Below are 26,256 nucleotides of genomic sequence, written 5' to 3'. Positions count from 1 at the left end.
ATAACTCTGTAATACACAAATACAGAATAGTTAAATGAAACGTTAATGTTTGATTACATTGGTCTTGATTGGCTAATGCGTCCAGGGGAAAGAATAACGTCATTCTTCCAAAGCCCCTAATTTGAATCTCACGGTATCTTCAGATCGTCAGTAGGCGAGGAGGGAGGGTAATATTGCATATGTCCGTCTTGTCTCGTCGTGACCCGTCAGGTCGCGTGCTACCCCGATTTTAAATGTAAATTAAGCGAAGGCGAAACATTTTTTCTTTCCCATACTTATATTGAATTATACCTGTTGATTGTATTGCCTTTCTTTAAAATTACTATCTTTAGATTGTAAGTGTTTGTGTCAAATGTGAAAAAAGTTATTTTTGTAAAGATTTATCGACCTTTTGTTATATTATATTATATTTATTTATTTATTCAACTATCTATTTAAAGCCAATCTATAATAAAACAATTCGAAATCTTGCACATTATATCTCCGATCCCTGAACATGTAGAAAATCCTTTGTTATCATTATAAAAAATAAAAGTTAAAGGAAAAGAAAATCAAACAAAGAATGCAGATTTTATATTTTAATATTTCAGTTCAGTGTTACAATTTTTGTGTTTCAGGGTTACGAGTGTTACGTTACGGTTTGAATAGCTGGGAACGTTGAGAACTGTCCCGTACAAACTACACACTTATAGATACTGAGATATGCTAGCGTGTTCAAGCCACTTTCATCTCTCAGTCCATTTAAACTTACTAAACACAATACTGGCTCTCAGTCGGGAACCTCCGCAGTCAAATGTTTAAATAGTCATGTTGACATTAAACAAACTGTTCCGGGACAAAAAGACAAAAACATTCAGATGTTTTCCTCGCCTCTTTGCTCGTTATTCTCGAGTGTGTAATCGGACATTTGTATTATGAATTGACGGTTTCTGTACTCATGTGAAATAAATGTCCCGTTATCTGGTGGGGTCCCTTTACTACTATAATTACCCACAAACAAATCTAGATCATCTTGAGATCATTTTTCTTAATCTTGTCAGCCGGTTAAAAATAATTCCCACCAACATCATAGCCGAAAACTAAATGCTACAATCATGTCCCTTATGAAGCCGTCATCGTGAGAAATATTTCAAAGTAAATCTGATTTTTTTGATAAATTTTAAGGGATGAAATTTCCTGTTGAAATTTTTTTAATCGAGTACAGAAAGCTGACAATACTCTCCGGATGATTCGTTAAGTCAATCACTGATCTGTTTAGAGTTCGCTTCTATCGCGGACGCATCTTATTGCTTTCGGCCATTCCCAAGTATCGAGGAAACATTTACTACTAAACACGACAAGGTTAAGGGGTCAGAAAATTTGCCAAACATACCAGTACGAACTCCGATTTTACCTCTTACGTCAAACAGACGCATTATCATGGGAGTTTTGAAAAGAATGGTTTCAAACGGATTCTCGGAGGAATTAGCACAGTTCAATGACAAGGCTGTTGTTCCCGGATATAGCTTTGGTGCTTGATACAGTGTCTATTGTGTTATGTTATTATCTAAGTTTTCGTTATGATGCAAAATAGTGACATCTTTACATATTATCAATTTGTGAAAGGTGTTGTAACTGTTTATGGAACGGAAAGCGTCTTTTTACAGTTACGCATAAAGGATCGTTGACAGAAATAGTGAATATATCATCAGACGTAGGGTGATTGGAGAGTAACAATTTTACTAAAAGGAGAAGGATTTAGATGAAACAAAATTGATGAGAAATTTCATCGTCGAGACAATGATTGGGGTTATTAACATCTAAATCATCGTTATTATTGTGAAAATCATTTGGTTTAGACAAGGATGAATAGATTCAAATGGAGGAAATTTCAAAATCACAAGTATTGGTTGGCTTGGAAATAAGTCATGGTAATTATTTATTAAGTCTGACATTGTATATCATTGGCATTGTATTTTATTGCATTTTATTGACATTGTATTTTGTTGACATTGCGTTTTGTTGTCATTGTTTTTTGCTGAGATTGCTTTTTGTTGACATTGTGTTTTGTTGACATTGTGTTTTGTTGACATTGCTTTTTGTTGACATTGTGTTTTTTTGACATTATGTTTTGTTGACATTGTTTTTTGCTGACATTACTTTTTGTTGACATGTATTTGTTGACATTTGTTTTTGTTGACATTGTGTTTTGTTGACATTGCTTGCTCTTGACTCTGCGTTGTGTTCACAGTATTTTTGATTATGATTTGATGACATTGTGATTTGTTGTTGACATTGCGTTTTACTGTTGTCATTGCGTTTTGTTTATAATGTGTTATGTTGACAATGTGTTTTCTTGACATTTTTTTTCTTGACATTTTTTTTCTTGACATTTTTTTTGACATTGTAATTTGTTAACATTGTTTTTTGTTAAATTGTGTTTTGTTGGCATTATATTTTGTTGATATTGTGTTTTTGTTGTCATTGTGTTTGTTGACATTGTATTTTGTTGATATTATGTTTTTGTTGTCATTGTGTTGGCATTATATTTTGTTGATATTGTGTTTTTGTTGTCATTGTGTTTGTTGACATTGTATTTTGTTGATATTATGTTTTTGTTGTCATTGTGTTGACATTGTATTTTGTTGTAAACGTTGTTTTTTAATTTGTTGACATTATGTTTCGTTAACATTATGCTTTTTTCGATTGGTTTTGAATAATATCCGTCTGATGGAGTGTGCCTCTAAGTTGAAATTTAAATTTGTGAGGTTTACATGAAATGATGGGAAAATGTATCTTGGAACCACTTTGTAGTAAAACGTGTAACATGATTTCCAAATTTATCTTTGCTATACATTAATCTAGTTTTAACGAACCCCGCAATAAAAACACGCATTTAACAGCACAGGTTATTATTATTAAGTAAAAAACGGGCCTACCTACATCTTAGTTTTTGTAAAACAATATTGTAGACGTAATTTTTAAGAGAACATTAATCTAAGCTACATTTCATTCTGGAAGGAAGCAAATTGAAAAAGAACATTTAAAAATTACTAAGCGGAAGCCGACTACTAGGTTTGTGTATTTCGCTTGAACGTGATGACGGATGGTGTCTAAGACGTTAGTCCATAAAATATAGTCAAAGGCAGTTATAAACTGAAGATGAAAGATATCTTTAACAATAACGAATATTTAAGTTGTTTTCATTTCCAAAGTTAAGATTGTGAAAATTAATACAAGAAAAAAACAATGAAATTCAATATGCTCTTGTTAAATCTTTCCGAAGATACCAGCTCGGCAGAGTTTTTTTCGCTGATGCAATATAATTTAGCTTTGTCGTTAACATACAAACGGAATTTTAAACATCAAGTATATGACTGGTTTCAAAGCAGTTTGTGTGACAGTAGTGGTTTGTTATCCCCTAAACACTGGCTATTCAATACTGCGTATTACCGCAACTTAACAAGTTCATGATAAGCGGATGAATACATTTCTTCCCGATTTCAGTTGCGTCAGACAACGTGAAACGTGAAGAACCACGTTTGAAAATACCTGGGGTATATTTTTAGAGTTTTTGAAGACGGTTTAAAACATTTCAACTCAAAGAATTGATCTTGGAGCTTACCTTTGGTAGACCAACTATTGTGTAGCTATAGCGTACAAGTGTAGCAACACACTGGCGTGTTAGTCGACAGATTACGGCCTATGATCAACGTAATTGTAGATGCTATCAGTCCATTAAGGGGAAAGATTTTTAGATTCAAAGCAACGTTTATGAACACGTCTATCTTGACTAGCGTCAGGAATACTGTGGGCGTCCCAAGTTTCTATCCTTTGAAATAAATACTACTAACAAGTAAATGAAAAGTGTTTGAAACAGAAAAAAGAACTATGGTTATTATCACAACTTTCTGTCGAGTTAAAGGCATATTTGATGTAACAAATTGTATGAATATGTAGTCATTTACCCAGAACAAATCCACGCGATTTCAGTCAATTGAAAATAAACTTAGCATTCATGGCGATCTGCTTAGCGCCAGCACGTGTCCACAGACTACTAACAATACGGTAGGGGGACACCGACGGCGACTATTATTTTGGTCTTATCCATGAGACACTAAGGCAGCTAGTCGCATTCACACAAGTAAATTGGCTTCTCTCTATAATACAAAAGATATCCTAAAACCCAGTTAGATAAATTCCATTGCAAACGAAAAAACTGTTTAGCATCGATAGCTTCTGTGTTTGTGTGTAGGTGTCAGTCTTTGACAGTAACAACTTATAAACGATTGTACATCAAAGGGAAAATTAAGTTAAAAAAATACGCTGTGTACGTCTTTCCTCCAATTCGTCTGGGATATTTTATATTTCAGGTGGTGTGCAGAGTATGGCAATGTCTGTGAAGCTACTTCGGATAAACAAATGGCGGGCGGGAAATTTTGTGGTCGACACCAACAGCGGTTAGGAAATAATAGATTTCCGTGTGTTTAATTCAGCTTCCCATAGACTCCAAGGAATATTATTGGGAAAACACTGTTTAACGTATCAACGAATCACTGATGTTAATTACCTTTCTGTCACACACTGAGGAGATATACCTGCAGTCATCTTCGTTTTTTTCCTTCTGAACACCCCCTAGGCCATTCAGCGATTGATAACAGAAGAAGACGAGTCATTGATGGACATAGCCCATCATCCTTAGCGAACGGAACGAAAGTCAGCAGACGACAGTTTGTTTTGCGGGTAATTAATTCCGGACGAGATCAGATTAAAAAGTGTATAATGAGTACAAGCATGAAGTGGACTCTGATCATATCAGGTGAGTGTTTGTTCTTTCTAATTTGAAAAAAAACTATTAAGAAAGTTCCGAATCTTTATATGTTATTTTATGCGACTAGCCATGAAATAGGAATGTGATTTTGAGTATTATTTAGACTATCCTTGTTGATGACTATACGTTGACAATAACTGTCAAACGGTCTGGAGAACTTACTAATGACCCCATTCTCCCATAAACTCTTAGGACACGCCATCGCACTGTTCCTCAGATGTAATCTTGTTCAGGGTAACATAAAAATCAGTTTGTCCCTTCACTGATTCATTAAAGATGACAATAAAACACTTGACGTCATTTATATCAATGTAAACGAAATAAATGGCTTTTAAAAAAATAAGATGTTCTACTTACATTAAAAGAAAACATATATTGTTAATTTACTATTTATAGAATTATGAATCAAATCTGAATAACGATTTGTATGAATATATATAATTTAACTAGTTTATTAAGAAAGTTAATTAAAGTTAAAAAGTCTAAGCTACCTAAAGAATAAAATATTTAATAAATTAATAAATATTAATACACATTGTAGATAAAAACTTTTGAAGTTAGATTCCATTCATATCATATGCCATTGACTCTCCTTACAATTTGCAAATACCAGTAAAATCTTATTGATTTATTGGTTTTTTTTGTATATTCATTGGAAATATATCAGTTATAAGTAAAAAATTGAAAAATGCAATTTGATGACATCTCCTTCAGCATTTGTATGAATCTAAAGAAGGTCAATGTCTGATTTCATTGTGATTCGTCCCGAAATCGTTTTGTTTTGAACTAATGAAAACAAATATAAGATTAAGAATCCAGTAAAAGACATGGTTTTCCTGATATATTTTAGTAATAAACGGATGTTAACAAAGTAGTATTACTTGATTTTATAAACTTTGATGCTCCTTATATAAAGGTTAATCAATGTATCCTGAAATATTGTTTTAATAATTTACTTGTTTGCCGCTAGTTATAATACTGCATTTAATGACATGACGTTCTTATCTATGTCACATAATCTAGCAGCTCAACATAAGAAAATTATAGAGAAAACAATGATATATCGTTTTTTCTTACTATATTGTAACGTATTCATACTTATTAAAGAACCTTTGTTATGAAATTGAAAATGACTAAGGATTTCGGCATTTTACCAATTAAATTGCTATTGGTAAATGATCAATCAATCAACGAAATTTGTGATGAAGAAGAAGAAAAGATGATAAGAACATTCTGGGATGTTATATTGTGACAAGTTTTAGTATCAAGCTTTGACAATATACGCTAAATGCATGTATGTTTCATACATGATAATAAAGGTTATTCTAAGAGAAAAAGATATATACAGAAAACGCTCGTTACTCTAAATTGATGAAATTTTCAAAATGGAATACCAGGTTAACATCTCCTAGTTGGAATGCCACTATGTAGTTTACAACTTCTCCATTGAACTACTTGATTTCATGAATAAGGGGAAATATAACGATACATATGTACTTCCTCTTCGTAAACACGTGGTTACAGGAAACAATTTAGTGAAAATTCCGGGACCTACTGACATTTATGTAATACATTCATGGCATGCAAATTTGTTTCTTGTTCCCCGAATTTTATTGATCTGCGTTTGAATTGTAGTTTGATTATAAATAATTTGTTGTCAATTGAATCCGCTTCCTGTGATAAGATAATCATCTAGTTTCGATAGGTGGGAAAAGCTAACACTATACTTAGAGTGGTATTTGATTGTGGTATATTTTTGTGGTTAGTTTTCTTGCATAGACTAAATATTGTGAAATATAGTCACTCATAGACTAAATATTGTGAAATATAGTCACTCATAGACTAAATATTATGAGAAAAAAATGAAAATTTGACATTTATAATGAAAGATAAATAATTCTGTTTGAAAACAAAAATATGTCCATGCCCTGAGCCTGACGTCTTTTGCGATTTAAAAAATAAAGATACATATAACAGAATATTGAGAATATACGCTTGAGGAAGGTAGAAGTATCTGTTTCGGCAAGAGCAAGCGCTTTCTGTAAAATCGACGACCTTGTGATCCACGAAAAATTCTGATAAATTCGAGATATAACACTGACGGGGAATAATGATGCAACAATGGTCACACTTTTGTCGTTATTCAAAATCAATAACATCGCTTATGAGTTTGCCAATGTATGTATATTGTTAGTGAGAGGAAAGATTTGTTCTATGGCTAAAACAAACTTTATATATTGTTTGTGGCATGAAAGAGCTGCTCAATAGTATAAAACAAAGTTTTGATTTATCACAAATGTTGTCCTAAGTAAAGAGGGCGGGTAATGGCTAAGAAGAATTAATAAATTATATACAATGAATATTGAATTTCAGTTTACGACTAACATGAAGAAAAATGTAAGAAAAAAGTTCACGATGTCGATTGGTAAGCTTTTTCCTCTGATGGATCTTACACCAAACGTATTTGGCCTTCCATTTACTCTATATCACTTCGATATGATAACAAAAGTGTATATCTGTATGATCTTTCTCTATATACAAACATCGTTATCTGGGATTATGTCAAATTAGGTCTTCGTTTGTTTCCTTCTTGTCTTTCCTTACTCGTAGATGGTCTCTTTCAACTTTCATAATGCTAGATAATGTAAGTTCATTTACAACTTACCTGTTCCTACCTTTTTCTTATTCTTCGGAATCTTTCCATTTTAATTTGGCAACAAGTGAACTTGTGGGTTGCGAGTTCGAACCCCATGTCAGGCAGTTGCCAGGCATTGGCAGCTGGTCGGTGGTTTTTCTCCGGGTACTCCGCCATTCCTCCATCAACAAACCTGACACGTACTTACATGACCCCGGCTGTTAATTAAACGTTAAACAAATAAAACCAACACCTTATTCAAGAAAAATCCTCGAATTTAAAACCCTCCTCAGGAAAACATGACAGAAGTAATGGTTTCATATAGTTAAGTAGTTTCTATAAGTTAAATAAAGCTCGGACTCTGATACCTTAACTAATACGCCGCTTAAAACACAGTTAGTGTATATTCCAATATGAGTATTCAAAATTAAAGTGGATTGATACATATAATATATTTAACAACATTATGTATAGGAGAAAGTACTTGAATGAAATTACAAAGTAGGTAATGCTTATGTATTCTATCTTAAAATGAACTAATGATTTGTTCATTATTAGTATCTAACATAAGAGAAATTTAAATCCATGCATTTGTTTTGCTCTAATGTAAACTGCATTTCGCTGTCCAAATTTCAAGACAACACTGCTTAATCACAAATATATGAATGTTTCTCGTAATGATACTACTCTGATAATTGTGTTAATCTTGATCTATGTCCGGCAAATGACAAATGACAAACGGAGGTCATTACGTACAAAAATATAATCCATCAATGTTCAGCATCTGAAACCGCACATAAACGTTTCCAACTTACAACCATAGACTAATAACCATTATTGTTGATGGGGATTGCTTTCCGACGGCATTTTATGTGTATAATAGCAGTTAAATCTCGTTTTCTGTCATTCGTTTATTAATGTCAAATGAACATATGTTGTGACAAATTGATAATGTAAATTCGCGGATACATGCTGTTTTCTTCATCTATCAGTATCTATTTGCAATCAATGCGATTCATTGTTGGGAGGAAATGTGGTTTTAAAAATCAGTCCTATGACTAATACATTTATATGTACAGTAAAACACGGTTATAACGAACCTCTGTGACAACAAAGAAATCACTTCGATGTATGCATAGTTCATTGTACACATATTTCAGACATTGTTAATAGGAACCCTGACTAGGGATGGCATTCACTACGTTATAACTATGAGTTCGTTGTAGGGAAGTTCGTTTTAACCATGGTTAACATTTGACTGGTACTCCGACTTTGTACTTGCTTGCATTGAAATTGACTGGTACTCCGACTTTGTACCTGTTTGCATTGAAATTGACTGGTACTCCGACTTTGTACCTGTTTGCGTTGAATTTGACTGGTTCTCTGACTTGAAACCTATTACTCTGATTTTGAGTCTGTCCCCTTTGAATGGTACTCCGAATACGTAGTAGGACTGCTTCACGTTAAATCACGATATTTCGAATGTTGATCGAGTTATAAGATCAATAAGTTTATATAGAGACAAAGAGAAGTTTCAGAGTTGCCATCATGTGTCATCTCAAATGTCCTGCTTCGATAAGCTGTACCCTCCCTCGGAAACCCAGTGTCTAAACTCCACTATGCTCCGTAGTGTAGGCTGATTACGTGGATAACTGTTAATGATCTATACAGTGTTTTTATTCACAAATTTGCAGCTTGATATTAAATCAGGATCGTCGAAGATTTACAAAAGTCTCTTCTTGTTTTGGAGTAGCTTTGTCTTGTTCTTATTTGCTATTCAAAGAAGTTTCTACGCAAGGACTTTTTCCATTTTTTTACTAGTGCAGCAACTCATCTTCCATGCTGTAGGGGTTACTATCACTGAAGTTATATGCAACCATAGTAAAACTGGAGGCAGTTCGAGAGAAAAAAACCCTGACCAATCACAGGTCTACAGATACTTCCTTTGAAGATTACAATGAGAGCGATGAGCAACTTAAAAGCAACATAGTCAACCACAGTGTACCATTATACAATTCCTATAGTAAATATCAGATAAATATCAAGTTACCTGTTGTCTTCAGTTTTACAATGATATAGCCTATGGGTGGATATAACGTCAGTGATAGTAACCCCTGGAGTATCGTGGATGGTAGTAACTTAAAAGTTCATCTTCATATTGGTGCACTGGTATTTGTTCTATGATGTGGTATATTGAATCCTTTGTTTTTACAACACATGGGTGCATATCGGTAAAACAGAATTTAATACCACAAAAGAAGTATTTGAAATGCTGATGAAATCTTTTATTGTTCAGGAAACTGACATGCTGCTGAAAACTTAATGTATATGCACTGAGGACGCAGCATGCTCGTCTTTTGTACATGCGATATTAACATCAAACAAATCCGTTTTTACAGTTTTTGTTTGTAAATCCTTTATGTACGGAAGCATATTGTTGCCAAATCGGTTAATTTGTCATAAAAATCGTGGTGTTAAGTCGAAATTTCGAGTACTATGGTGGGACGGGCCATATAGGTGCAATTAAGCAAATTCTTTACAATTTATCTTCTGCTAAAGGATTGAAATGGAAAGAATGAGGTTCATATTTGGTCTTTAGTAAGAAGAAAACAATTCTGTATGAATTGTATGTCTGAATTTTCGGAGCATAAATAATGGAGCCCAAACGGGAATTTTTAAAAACCCCTTTTCTACCCTACCAGTAGATATTACTCATTGATTCTCAATCTTGTATATTCTAAATATCAGCGAAATAATATTGTTGTGCCAAGGAACAATAGTATAGTATATATTTACATATAACAAGAATCGGTGAAATTTACTTCCGCAAATATGTCCTGTATTTGAAATCGCGAGATATTGACATCGCTAAACAGCATCTCACGTAACACATCCTTTGCAAAATCTTCTTGAAACATCATGCTTCTGATATCATTTATCATTGTCTGTTTTCTAAAGTATACACGCCGACAAAATCAGTACATCTCCTTGCGTTTGACATTGTAACTAATATTGTCACGATAGCCTTCCTATGTTTGTGACCGTGGTCGCCGAGTTGTTAAGATGTCCCAACATATTGTCACAAGTCCTCCACCTCTGGGTTGTGAGTTCGAATATAACATGTGTGGCAGTTGCCAGGTACAGGTACTGACCGCTTCTCGGTGTTTTTTCTCCGGGAACCCTGACCTTTTTTGACCAACAACCTGGCACGTCTGTAAATGACCATAGCTGATAATATGACGTTACAACTGATAAACTTTGTGTTTGTGACATCATTCTATTATTTAAACGTCGCTCTGTCTCTTTCTAAAATGTCTACACAGATTGTTTACTGTTTTCACACGTGCGACCTCCCCTTGCGATTCATACTGCACTACCAACACATGTTTCAGCGATACTATCTTATTTTCCCCAGGCTTATTATTGAGTCACATCACACGAAGTTTCCAGTTCAATGCGATATAGTACCATTCGATATTTACTGTTCAAAATGTAGTAGATTCCCTGAGAAACTCATTATTTTCTGGTTCATTTATAAGTGAATACTTATTATGAAATGTTTGTTACTGTTAATAACATTTTTTTTTCTTTTGTTTTGTTCTTCTCAAACAAAATGAAGTTTTGTGCTATTTTCGTTTTGAATATATTAAATTTGACTTACATTGACGATGCGACGTGATCAGCTATGTTATACTGTATGAAATTGTATTATATAGTTGGGTATTTTGATATGTTTTGATATGTTATTATATAGGCAGAAGTGCAAGGTTTGATTTATCTCATCACAAATGATAATAAAACATTATACGTGACGAGTAATTTCACTGGTTAAAAGTATGACGTTACGCCCGTTAACACATGACGTCACATTTAATACCTACCCGAAAAGGTAGATAATTCTGTGTAATACACACATTCACAATTCACATTAGAAAATAATCTTTCTTTAAAATTATTTATCCTACATAAATAAGGTTTATTACATTTGGGTTTATAACGATCCGGTGTTATCTGGAAAACAACCGTTGATATTACTTCCCTGACCCATATCCTAAATTAATGTAATCAAAATCACTATTACGTTAAAAGTGACTGACTGACTGTGACTGTTATGTACTGGCGTTTAAGCGTTAAGTAAGAGGAAATCAACGGTACACATAGCCAGACAATCCCGTCTTTGTCCATTACACATGACGACATGGCAATAACGTGCGACTTCGATAACAATGTCAAACTATATCACACTATTTAAGATCAGATTGTATCAAGAAATAATTATCAAAGATGGCGTTATCGCCATGGAGTATTTCACAGCATTAACGAGGACGGGTTGAGTTTTAATGTTAGGTAAAAAGGCGATTGGTTGGCGATAGATAAGCGTTTGAAGTCTTGTTGACAAGTTTATAGGTTATTCTATTTAACACTGGCTTTTCGTTTGACATTTTTAAGGACAATCAAAAATGTTCGCTTTTATCTTAAAGTTGGCATTTACTTTGGCGAATGTTGATATTTAAACTAAAGGAAAATGAACAGTGTTTGGTATCGTATAAATTACATAAATCCTCCGGCTTGTGATACTGGACTAAGAAAAGCATGTGAACTTCTCGATACCACCCAGATAGATCCACAAGTCAATATACCTCCCAAATAGAAAATTGATCGACAACAAAACACTTTAAAAGTTCCTTTATTTTGTGTGAATACAAATAGGGGATCTGATTATAACCTGAGACGAAAACAAATATACTGTTATAACAATTTTTTCGCGGCATTGACATTTTCGCTAAATATATTTTTTACTATTCGCGGTATTGAAACGCTTATACTACTTTTATGAAATTTACACAAATTCAACAATGCTGCGAACATATTAGCACATGAATATTTTTATATCTGAATAATTATACTATAAATGCACAGCTAGGGAAATATAACAATTTAAAAGTGCAGCGAAAATGTCAAAACACAAAAATATCCACATTTACAGAAATATGATGAATCTTTCGATATATTCTGTATAATATGAAAAGTAACGTTTTGATAATAAACTAACTACATCATAATTTGGGCATAATTAAGTGGTTTATATATTTCCTGTTTTATTAACTTTTTACGTATCGTGTAATTTGTATTTGCTGAAATCCTTAAAGTGAACTAGGAACAGTGATTTGTAACTGATCAACCATTTCGAACCATGCTTCAGTGTAGCGTCTAGAGACAAAATGTCAAGGAACTCTTACAACTTGGCAGTCTGATATATTCTAGATTACTTTATAATCTAAGCCAACCCATTTTCGTGGTATTTTTTCCGGTACTCGAGCTTTCCTACTCTACATAAACTGGCACGTCTTCAAATGCTAGCAAAGCTCAAATATAGACCACATATTGCCAAAAATATCCTTACCTAAATATAATAAAATATTGATACAGATGTATTAATTGTGATTTAAGAATTGTATCTACATTTCAGATATCAATATTCTATGAAAAAAGAGAATGGTTTTGTACAGTTCAACTAGAATTTGTATAAGATATCATATGAGAATAATTTTGTTTAGTTCAACTAAAATTAGTATGAAATTTATGAGAATGGTTTTGTATAGTTCAACTAAAATTTGTATAAAACATTATATGAGAATAATTTTGAAAAGTTCAACTAAATTTATTATAATCAATCTATGTTTTGCATAAGAAATCCAAAATAAAGTACACATCATCTTCTATTGGATAAATAGGATCTGTTTAATCATGATGACAGAAAAAAAATTGAGAATACTTCCGTTTGTATACAAATCAATCACCTGATATTGTATCTGATAAAAGGTAAATCCAAGCAAGAAATCTATATGAGTGACAGACTTTAACATATCTGATGATAAGCGTCAATGTGAACCAGATCGCAATTCCGGAAAAAGAAAGTTAAAGCACGATATATGCCATTCATTGTGCTAAAATGAAACATGATTCCTCAGGAAGAAAGATTAAAGAACGAAGATTCGGTGTTCAACAGCTTATAGAAACACGATTTTCTGTCCGTCATGGTAAACATTTAAGTCACTTTTTCCTTCCAGACGCGTAAAAAATCAAGAACTTTGCAATAAGTCTCGGTATCCGCTGACAGGTTGAGCCGAGAGTGAAATGCCACTTTAACATGTTTAAACATAGTTTTTTTCTAGCCTCTTGTTTGTTGGCCTCTACTAAATCTAGTCTGGAAAAACTATAAGTTGAATTAAAAACACTACTTTTTGGTTCATTTCTTTCAATTTTCGAATACGAAATTTACATATGTTAATTTCTCTTCCTGATTCAATACATTCATTTAAGATAACCATGTTTCTTTTTTAATGAATGAATGTTATCAACAAAATATTTTAGCGGGCACAATCTACATCATTTGTACTAGACGAATGGAATTTTACTTCATCAAATTATTAGAAATATCTAGTGCAGCTAGTGCAGCTTATTATGTATATTATACATAAGATAAATAAATTCCAATATGACTTTAACATACTATCACATATAATGTCTCTTAAACATCACATTGACTTCAAACTACAATACGTTCCCATAACATACAACACAAAAAGAATGCCATATGTAGGCCATACTACATGGCTTGTGTCTGTTCGATGAACACGAAACGTTATGCTAACACATGTGGACATTAGTACATCTATACACACGTAAGAAATATAACTTTATGCAATATTCTGGTAAGGAACGTTATGTCCTTCTTATGAATTCTTGTCGGTTTGAAAAACTGTAAATCACTTCCTATACGTGGTTCCTATATCTCGCATCGTCGTTAATTTCAAAATATTTGCGCGCGCAGAAAAAGAAAGGAAAAAATCGCTCGATGATGGAATATTATATTAATGACCGTGTACGTTGATACAATTATTTGCGGAACATATAAATTTGCGTTTAAGTTAGTATCTTGCGAAAATAAGTTGGTGTACTGTACTGTACCTATTTATGCAAGCTTATACATTTTACGTATTTAATAGTATTAATAAAAAACATAATCAGCGCGCACAAATGTATCAATCATAAGTTAAGTAGAATGATATGGCTCTTGTCTAGAATGAGAGATTATATCAATATGAATGAGTAATCGGGAATGAAAACGCGAAATTGTTTGTTTTACAATACAATTTGGTATTTAGACACCATCTCTTCACTAGCTTCTTTCGTTAACATGATGAAATTTTTAAATAATGTTTTGTTAAATATGTAATTATATACATGGAATCTACCTATCTAAAGTTTTATTTGTCGGATTTTTATTTCATCAAGAAGATAAGCTCTTTCTGCCTTGATAGTTTTGTATTTCTTACCCTCAACCTCTAAAGCATATACCGTATACTGACCGTAGGTTTGTGCTGGTTTGCTCTACGGTTCAAATATATTCTCATCGCTTTAATCCTTTGATTTGACCTGCTTAAGGGAGACAAAAAAGTTATTTCCTATATACAAGGGCTATTCTTGAATGAAATAAACGAAAGATAATTTACGTTCAAATCTAAATTGTCTTTTATAGACCAAATAAAACCCAGTTAAAGATTTTCTTACTTGTCCGTCAGGTTTTGTATTATATATACGGCTCGTTCTCTAACACGTGGCTATACACAAATCCACACTCATCCATTATTTATCAACATCCATATGCCTTCTGTTTCATTTGATGGCGTACATGTGCACCTGTAAGTTGGTTGGGAGACAATTGTTTTGGGCGATATTATACAGAAGCGTGGTACTTTTAGTACTTCAAGGGTCTTGCCTATGTATAAGAAATAGTTTGAGTGACATGTTTTCGGAGTTTGGAAAGTTAAGTTGATACCGAATGACAGTGTTAACATAAAACATGGGGATGTTATCTACCAGACCGCATGTTCTAAAACAAGAATCGTTATTTAGATGTTGGCTGGATTTTGCCGTATATCAATTTACTAAACATATCAAAATTAAATCTAAAAATCCCTGACGTTTTAAGAAGAGAACCATCTTGAAGTGATTTCCGGATAAATCTATTTCCTTTCATTCAAGGATTTAAAATATTCCGTTATCACTAAACTGAGATATCAAAAACTAGTTTTGTATGTTATTTAAACATGGATCATCTCATAATGACCGCACGCGTAAAAGACAATAAAATATACTACCTTTGTATGATCTATTCAAGAAATTGAAGTGATAAAGAATTGTCTTGGGTACTATGGTTTTATTTTGCTTACCTTTACATCAACTACTCAGACGATGCTGAGGTGGCCGAGTGGTTAAAACGTCCCAACATCTTACCACAAGTCCCCCACCTCTGGGTTGCAGGTAAAGCAGTTGCCAGGTTCTGACCACTTGTAGGTGATATTTATCCGGGCAATCCGGCATTTTTTACCATTAAACTTGACATGTCCTTAAATTACCTAGGACGTTAAACTAATCAATCAATCAATTATCAGCTGATCGGACAAAATAAGAATAGTTTGTCGTAGAATGATGTATACGGTAAATTTTCAATATAACGAACTCCGTAGGGCGAATTAACATATATATCAACCAAAATAGAAAATATACTTTCCGCCTGCAGTCTTTTATAATATCTGTAATTTACCATTTGTTCTTTGTTTATAACGAAATCATCCATGCATTATTTCACATCACTTTCTTATATGCAATTAGATGTCCAGGTCCCTTGGAGTACGTTATGAACAAGTATCAAGATATTAATATTATTTCTTCCCAAACTATGATATGTTAAAGACGAAGCTGACTTTCTATCCTTCAAATGCTCATAAAATGTTGAATCAGTCGTCAAACTATTTATTTTCATCACCATCTACCATATTTAAGATACATTTGCGATAATACAATACAGAGGAGACTAACACAGCACTATTTACCATTAAAGGTGAACTGCATGATTTCCTAAATTAACATTGATAGGTACTTCAAATATGACATATTCTCCCTCCCCATTTTTTGGTGATTGTCTTCTTTCTGACGTCTGTCCCCTGTGACACAGATCCACTGTTGGCCTTGCGTTTATTATTAACCCTTGTAAATAGTATATGATGTTTATCCCCGGACCGGAACATTCTGCTCTTGCTTAGCGGTCATTATAATATGATTAGTCTGTTATTAGTTCTGTTTTGAGTATTTTCTCTCATTTATAACAATATATTTTGCCGAGTTATAGTCTAAACTTAAGCTGGCAAGAGATTCAACTATCAGAAGAGGCCTCTTGAGTCAATAAATCGCATCCAGAAGAGGACAACCATCATTGGTGTAATGGAGGAGTTTGCTCAACGTCCTGATAGCAGCTAGGGTTATTTAGGGTTATTTCCCTGTATCTGATTTATTAGTTTTATGGAATGTGTGTGTGTGTTTTGGGAGACTGCAGTATGTTCATGATGTTGTGCCTTCTTTAAATGGTGGAAGCTTTTGCCAATTTTATCGTGCTGTCACAAAGAAGCAGGTTACCAAAGACAGCACTTTACACCTTATCTCCCTCCGTCACATTTTATTGACAATATATTTACTAATATATATACATGTACTAATATATTAGAAATAATATGAATCAAATCAAGTCTTCGCATGGGTGGCTTGAGAATCTATACCTATTAAAACTTTAGGAAATACCATCTTCATTCTTTTTTAATGATTATTCTTCTATTGTTACAGAATCTATTAGAAGCACTAATATTTCAGCATTTGAGTTAAAAAAATATCCCCTATGGGAAAGGCTCTTGGTTTCATTTTCTCCTCTTGTCGAGACAAAGTAAATGTGAAGTAGCTGATTCTACTTAACGCTATATAAACCGATAAGAAGTGGGATGACAAGTTATCATATTGTCGGTATACATTTGGTATATAACTGGCCTCAAAAGGCTTTAACCGTTGATAGGACATTTAACAATAGAAATAAAAAGTTGTAAAGCAATATTTAAGTCTTGGGCAACCATAATATTATCATGTACTACTTAATACTAACATATGACATATACGGCTGTATTGAACAACCAACTCAAACAATGAATTATTTTTCTTTCTATTTTTTCAGTGTTTGTCATTATTGAAAGTTTGGCGGAGCGTCTAGAGGATAATGTAGTGCATCTTGACCTTCGACATGGCGTCGTTAGGGGCTTCAGTAACTACATTTCATTTATTAGTAAACCCACAACGAGGCCGGGAAGGTCATGTGATAAGCAAGTGGTTCTAAAATTAGATTTTTCTGGTCCATACAAAGAGGCAAAAATTCTTTTAGACTACGCCGAGCCTCCAAGACTGTGGACGCTGGACATATCCGACTCTCCTACCGGTGATGGTTACGGAGACGATAATGGGACAACAAGCAATATGGCGGAAACACAAATTCATAACAAACAGTTTCGTATTTATGGAAATAATTTACCTGGGCATATGGACGCTTCCGCGAACGGTGGATTGCTCATTTCAACTGTGGATAATTTTATTCGAAGAGGAAGTAAAGCGAAAATTAGTTTTAGTGATGAACGAGTTGAGTGGAAATCCGGTCCTCACAGAGACAATCTGAATTCTCGATTCCTGTACACGTTACGGGGTCAACAGCCTCTCTATGGGGAGGTGGAATATAATGTGTATGTGGGACTTAACCGTGTTGTGGCGGGAAATTTTAGAAGCGGAAGTGGATTATGCAGCGCCACCATATCAATGTATTCGTCTGGTGAGTACCTTTTTCATTATATTTAACCTTCCTTTATTTTTATTTCAGGTAGTTCCTCTGTGGTCGTGAAAATAACTTCATGTGTTTTGAGTATTTATCCTATTGTATAGCTAAATAAGAAACTCCTTATATAGGTTTACACTTTCGTTGTCTTTACTCGAAGTAAAACGCAAACTAAGCAAACCATTTACGAAAATGGCCACGTTAGTCTACGATTGTATTATCTACTATAAAACTGAACATTTTGCTTCATTTTATCAAGAAGAAACGTTAACAAACATACAATAAAGCTTATTCAGAACCCTGTAGATTTAGTGTATAAGATGGTTTGGTTGTCTAACCGCCTAAACTATAGGGAAATCCCCCTAACACGGAGTTAGACGATTGTATCACTTTGTATGATTGAAATCTCCCACACCACTCCTCCCATGCAAATGTGTTTGTTCCTAATCACACACCAAAATCAGGTTTCATCTCGAAGATCACCTCTCATCACTTCAACTTGGAGTGGTCTTCGGCACCGAATGTAACAGGTCGAGAGTAGCATTACGATACGTGGAATCGAACCCTCGATCCCGGATATATAAGTGTGCCAATGTAATGACGAGAAGATGTGTATTTCTCTCTAAGGCCAAGCTTGAAGACGTCCACAACGCTCTATACACTTAAAACCTGGTACACTTGTTTAGTATGTCACGAGCGATGAAATGTATCCAACCTTTTCTTGTTTGCTTGTACCATAGTTTGAAATGTTTCAATCTATTGTATTAAAAAGTGTTAAAACATCTTCAGATGTTTACATAACCGACAGTGTGTATTTAACGTTTAACCCTGCCTACGGTATAGAAACATCCAAATCTCAAGGGCGGAGTTTAAACAATGCACATAGTGTGTTCTCTTTGTTTAGTCTGTAGGTCGCCCTCGATTCCATAGGTTGGTGGATAGACGGAATAAACTTGCTTCTGGAATTTGTCTAACAAATTGAATATGTTGACGTTTCAAGGATACTCTTTCTATAGAAAAACATGGTTTTACTATCTGATATCTCCAGTAAAATTTAGAGATATTACGAAGAACACATTTTTCATATGATAACATGGACACTTGTACATTTATTTACCTGATTTTATTCATGAAGTGATAAATCACCGTCTATAAGTACATATATATTTTTACCACAACGCTCTTAATTTCATTTCCCTGATGATACAGTATATTGAAATACTCTTTATGATATTTTGTCCGGGTAAAGAATATCTGAAATATTTCAGATTATTTCGTTTAACATTTAAAAAAAACCCTTTATATCTTCCCATTGTAACTGTATTGACGGGATTTGTCTTTCGTTCCAAATAATAAACACAATTCGTCAAACTTTTATTTCTTCATAAATTAATAAATTCTCTGGTGCAAAATAAATTTTAAAGAAGGTAATTCTTTTCTGATGATTTACAAAATATTACGCTGGATTAAGACTTTTTAAGTTGAGCTATTAATTTGTTGAACAGGAAACCACTATTTGTATTAGCTCCTTTATCGGTCAATTGATTTTTTCGAGAAAGTTTATCAATGCATGTAATTATGATTAATCAATAAACGAGGGGGGGGGGGGGGGGGTGTTGAAAAAGACACTTATAAAAAATAATATTTATTTTACATATTTACGTAATGTTTGGTGATTACCATTGTATCAAATGTTTTGATCTAAAACATATTTTCAAGAATAATGGAATTTTCAAATATGTTTATGAATTTCGAATCATGATGAAAAATACAAGTGGAAGACGAATTAAAATTTCAATAAATAATTCCATATCCTTAATACAAATAAAATGTGTCTGATTAAACAGTGTTCTTTTATTTTAACATTTATCAGTCCAAGACTACTTTGCAATCATAATAATTACAAAGAATAAATAAGTAATTCAATTGGAAAGCAATTTAAAACTATCATGGCCTATAAACAAATCCACTCTTTTATTACTTCAAACTCTACGAAAATATACTCTTTATAGACGTTAAAGATGCTCCACCGCTGACAGGTATTTTTTTATGTTTTTAAAACAGACGATTTAGTATATATCTTCAGTTACAAAAGCTACTTACTTTACACCATTACCACCATTGAAAAGTTTGAGCTTCTAATTTTACTTTAAGATAAAAAATATTGAAAATAACTAATTGCATCCCGAAAAAATTCCGTTACACTATGTCCTATATGGAATGCAGTACTGATTGCGCATGTACCGAAAGCAAAATAAATCAAAACAAACAATGTATATATACACGATTAAACACCAATTATCGTTCAAATGATAGGTATCATTTATGCTCAGTCGGCGGTGGAGCATCTTTAAGGACCAGATTTTACATGTATATCCAAAGCAGAAAAGTGGTGTTCTTCATGACATACCATTAGTTGCCTGTGAGCGCTGTGCTTGGTTCTGCCAGACTTTGGTAGAAGAGAGGTAATCGCTATACAGACAATTTTTGGTGCTGTCTGGTGTATGTGGCGGTAACTCTGTCAGCCTCTGGACCAACCTCCCAGCTCCACTGTAGTCTGTAGAAGATGCGGAGCTTATATTACTCTCTGTATGTTCCCCATGTTTTATAGCTTTGATAACAATTAAAAATAATAGTAACATTGTAATCGGCGTTTGTTGAAAATAATTTGTGGTTCCTTTGGGCGTGGTAACGGGGATCTGAGTATAGAGGAAGCGTAAAAAATCACCCCACACAAACTCTTAACTTAGTTAATGAAAAACGTTTTCTTTCCATTCTCCATTATGGTTTTCTTATGATGCTATACATTGCTTAGTAGTAAAAATGATATAAATTTCCTGGTTTAAAATGTTAAGTTAAAATAATATACATTTTATTGTTTAAAATTTATCTGAATTTTTTCTTTCAATTAGGATTGTCGAAGTAATTAAAAATCTGGGGCGATATTTAGAGTATCATTGATAAGCAGTAGTTGATACAGAAAGTCTTACCCGATGCGTCGTTAGTCCTTATACGTCAGAAAAACAGTAAGGAATTTTATTTTCGCGAGGTTTCGCGAGGGAACTCAAACGCGAATTAAAAAAATGTTACGCGAATAATTGTATAAAATGTATATACAACACGTATGATATGAATACATGATGTCAGTAGAGTCCTTGACCGCGAATTTATGAACCCGCGTACAATTATATATGTTGAAAATTCAGGATCTAACGAAGACTCATCATAATATTCATGCGAAGATAACATGTTTTACAGTATTTCGTATTATTTTGCCCTTCTTTAACTTTTACATATGTCTTAGAGTTGTCATCGACTCATGGTCTATGACGATAGAACACAAATGTAATTTGGGCTATACCATATGATTCGTGGTAGAAAATATACTGTTTTGCAAAAGACCGTACAATGTTCATTGTAGTTGTAAACGTTACTGCGAGTCGATGTGATTCTTTGGTGATTCAGATAGTAATCTAACATTACAGAAACTGTACAACACAGCCTTTATTCATCTGATATCGGAGTACTTTAAACATATTGGCTGCGTTTGATAAGAAATAGTTTGTTTCATTTCATATCGTACCATCCACAGCGGCACATATATGTAGTCCTGTGATCGCATTAATTGTGTTATATTCTGGAATATGGTTTGTTTTTTGGGAGAATGTGGTATTTCTTAGATAGCGTGGTTGTTATAAAGCCGAGCTTTGACCTAATTTATAGCTTTATCCAACTGAAACATACTACCAGTGGAACAAGTTTGGTACTGCAATGTAGTACTTCATCTACTCATACTGTATAGTTTTTAAATTTCGCGGTCGTAAAATTTCGCGACTTACTGTTGGAACATTTCCGCGGGGGCTTGTTTTCGCAAATCCTATTTATAGCCTTTAAAATTACCATCCACACAACAGGGTCTAATACATTATATGTAAAATCATGAATTTGATCAATCACGCGATATGTTAATTTTTGCGAATTTGGATGAGTCCTAAAAACTAAGCGAAATTAGAGGGACAATTCACTCAGGCTAATTCTTTTACATAACCAAAAAGCAAAATCTGGCATAAATGTATTGTTTTACATTTCTTATGAAACCTATAACATAAAATATTGGCAAATTCCACGTCATTGTTTAGTATTTTAATTGATACTAGTGTAATTACAAATCGTTGATCAATACTATTAAGTAGGTACAATACGTACGCTGTGCCCACATCCGAGCCAAAGTCAGGCACGTTAAACAAATAAACTACATAACCACTGAGGAGGTGATAAATGATTTTTTAGGCAAGACAATTCACCTAATAAGGCAAACACACTGCTGTCAGAGCGATTTGAGCAGTTATAGACAAAAGTTACATTACTTTACGGGCAAGGGACAGGGTTCGGCATACAAGATGTCCGACCACAATGTGTAATGGCGGACAGCGAGCGAGTTTGAATATTTCACACGCATTTCACCACCATGGGCTTTTCTGGCATATCACAATAAAACCGACTGATCTAATTTATATTAGAACTGGGGTTTTCCGATATTTGTACAAATTTTAATGTTTTCTTAGACTGAATTGTCCTTTAAAATCCTCGCGAATGTTACCTACTATACAGTATTCAAAATAGAGTTTCAAACGACTTTCCTAAATGATGCTTGAATAAAAAGGTAATTTTGATACCTGATAAATTGTATTGTTGAACGTGCGCTATATGTTTTATGAACTACAAGCCAACTTTTCGACTCAAATTGAATATCCTCTTCAGAGTATGAAGTGTAGACTTTAAATACAGGTTTTGGATGTTTCGTCCTTAGACGAAAGCGTATGGTTGCCAAATATTTTCTTCGAACTTGTGACCCTTATTTAAGGCTTTGTGATATTATATCAAACAATTTAATCACTTACAATCTTTCACATACATCATATTTTTATTCACACTATCTATTTTATAGTTTCATATATCAACGTCGCCATGTATCATATGCTGCGAACAGTGACGTAATACCCTGAATCATGCAGTGCGCCGACTAATTTACACCGGTCGTAAACCACCTTGTAAATGAAATTAAATAATAAATGATATTAAATAATAAACGAAATAATTAGTTTTGTTTAATAACACGCGTGATACGGTGCTTATTACCTAATCAAGATGAAACAGACGCTTGTGGACCGCCGGCAATATAACACGCCTCGTCTTAAAGTGATAAACACTTCAGGGGAACCGTTTCTCTTGTTTACAATGGTGATTAGAGTATTTTCGGATCACTGCTGATACACAAGCTTCGCGGTAGGTTCGTCTGATCGTTAAAGTAACATGTACTCAGAGGACTTGGCATGCTAGACACTAAAGTGCCTATATTCTTTAGCACAAGGACTGGGAAAAACACACCAGAAGACGCATATACACCAACCTGAAAGGACTGGAAAGAAAGCTTTCTCGTCTTACAATATTAGGGATATATTATTCATTTGGGCACCACATTCTAATCTCTGCGTGCAAGTCTTAAGATATTTTGTTTCACTCCTAAATGACTGAAGAGAAACGTTTTTCATCCTACAATATCAAGGACATATTGTTCATTTGGGCACCACATTCTAATCTGTGCGTGCAAGTCTTAAGATATTTTTTTTCATCCCCAAATGACTGAACAGAAACGTTTTTCATCTTACAATATTAGAGACTAATTGTTTATTTGGGCACCACATTCTAATCTGTGCTTACAAGTCTTAAGATATTTTGTTTTACCTCTAAATGACTGAAGAGAAACGCTTTTCATCTTACAATTATTATTATATTAGCGACACATAGTATATGGATATATTTGGGCTCCATATTGTGTATTTGGGCTCCATATTGTGTATTTGGGCTCCATATTGTGTATTTGGGCTCCATATTGTGTATTTGGGCTCCACATTCTAACCGGCGCTTGTAAGAGTCTTAAGATATTTTGCTTTGAAAACGTTTTTCATCTTACAGTATAAGTGACACATTTGTTTATTTAGACAAAAAAATCTAACCTGTGCTTGCAGTCCTGAGATATTTATATTTAAAAATGACGCTATTGAACTTGAGAGAAACGTTTTTTTATGTTACAATATTAGGAGCATATTGCTCATTTGGCCTCCATATTCTAATTAACCTGTCTTCAAGAGTCTTCAAGAGACAGTGCATTTTGTTTTGGAAACTATCCCCAAAGGAATGTAAACACTATTGTTTCATCTGACATTATTATGGACATATTGCACATTTGGAGTTCTAACCGATGCTTGGAAGTCTTAAGATATTTTATTTTGGAAAATAAATTTTGATTCTTATATTCATTATAAGATAAACCATGCTTTAAAATCTGGCAATGTTAAATGAGATATGTTATATGATACATGGAATGAATTGTATCATAATGTGAATATCACTTATGCAGAGATATTTCAGCAATGTAATTACACCACCATGATGAATATCATATTTATGTACAGGCGCGTTTATAACGTCTGTGTAGGTAACTATTCTGTTTTACATAAGTGCAGTTTTCTCCGACTTATATAATATACAGGACACAAGTTGTCACAGGAAATCTCTCGCTTGATACACATAATATCTATGTCACTTAATTGGGCTATGTAAATGTACGTAACAGATAGTAAGTATAAAATGTTATGAAACAAACGTGAGATGTGGAGCAAAACCTGAATATCTCATTGGCCACTGTTTCCAATTTGGATTTGGACGACGGGTTCGCCCTTTATCAGTATAATGTGACCGGGTGGGGTATTGGTGTTCCATGTCTCTTGCAGTGAGATAGCACTATGGAAAAGTAGTTCTATTATTACAAAGAGGCGCAACACGCACATACCGCAGTCTCCCAAGACAAGCACGCACTTCATACACGCAACACATCGCATACACAGGAAGCCGTCCTTAAATGACGCTGGCTGTTGGTAGGACAATGTTGAAATCCACCGTCCAACCAGCATCGACATGGATAGTGAACAGGCATCTTTAACCAAAAATCTTCTCTACTACACATTGTCATGAAGCTTTATCATAGAAGAATAACATATTTACCAGTTGTAATTAAAAGTAGTATTTCACAAGAAGCGTAGTGATACTTGTGGTCAAAGCGTCGGTCCCTTTATATATTTGTGGGCTGTCTTATGCTATATGCTGTAAATATATACACAGCGAGAATCTATCAGCACATGGGTGGTCTAATACATTTAGGAGATTTTCACTTTTTAATGCTAATAATTGAAGTGTATTAAAGGTTACATTCGTTCAAAGCGTTTTAAAGACTCGTGCTGGTTCTCCCTTTTGTCATCGTCAGAAGGATGTTTATAAAGAGGAAAAAAACTTGTTTTTTCTTCTCCGTTGTATGTCTGATCTTTCGTCGCTGATGGAAATTCTGACATTTGTATTTTCCATTCATAGCCATGCACCAACCTGAATCATCTTCTTTTTTCTCTCTATCTCTCTCAGAATGTGCAACTTAAACTGTTGGTTGTTTCGTCTTAACGGCTACAATGCTTTTTAAGGCGACACGTTCAGTTAACACTTTGCGAGATAAGAATTAAGTGAAGTACATCTGAACTCCGGTATTATTAGGTTCTTAATTATTACTGATAAACAACTGAAGTCATCTGAGGACAGTCTACAATTGAGGTCATTTGAGGACAGTCTACAACTGAGGTCATCTGAGGACAGTCTACAACTGAGGTCATCTGAGGACAGTCTACAACTGAGGTCATCTGAGGACAGTCTACAATCAACTGAGGTCATCTGAGGACAGTCTACAACTGAGGTCATCTGAGGACAGTCTACAATTGAGGTCATCTGAGGACAGTCTACAACTGAGGTCATCTGAGGACAGTCTACAACTGAGGTCATCTGAGGACAGTCTACAACTGAGGTCATCTGAGGACAGTCTACAACTGAGGTCATCTGAGGACAGTCTACAACTGAGGTCATCTGAGGACAGTCTACAACTGAGGTCATCTGAGGACAGTCTACAACTGAGGTCATCTGAGGACAGTCTACAACTGAGGTCATCTGAGGACAGTCTACAAAAGAGGTCATTGAGGACAGTCTAGAAGAGGCATCAGTCTA

General features: G+C 34.0%; 1 protein-coding gene across 2 annotated transcripts in view; it reads left to right on the top strand.

Moving 5' to 3' along the window:
- Positions 1–1,294: 1,294 nt before the first annotated feature.
- LOC138330222 (signal peptide, CUB and EGF-like domain-containing protein 1) overlaps positions 1,295–26,256 on the top strand; it is a 97,445-nt gene continuing 72,483 nt past the window's right edge. Inside the window, exons 1-3 of one of the 2 annotated variants that reach the window (XM_069277680.1) lie at positions 1,295–1,910; positions 4,353–4,798; positions 17,509–18,150. In XM_069277680.1, coding sequence (XP_069133781.1) covers positions 4,762–4,798; positions 17,509–18,150 — 679 coding nt within the window. In that variant the 5' untranslated portion in view covers positions 1,295–1,910; positions 4,353–4,761. Of the gene's footprint in view, positions 1,911–4,148; positions 4,799–17,508; positions 18,151–26,256 lie in introns of those variants that run through there. The other variant, XM_069277681.1, reaches the window with a different exon arrangement.

The sequence above is a fragment of the Argopecten irradians genome, chromosome 8 (assembly GCF_041381155.1).
Source record: "Argopecten irradians isolate NY chromosome 8, Ai_NY, whole genome shotgun sequence".
In the NCBI taxonomy this organism is placed as follows: domain Eukaryota; kingdom Metazoa; phylum Mollusca; class Bivalvia; order Pectinida; family Pectinidae; genus Argopecten; species Argopecten irradians.
Note: the sequence above shows the minus strand (reverse complement) of the source record. Positions and strands in the feature narration are given on the sequence as shown.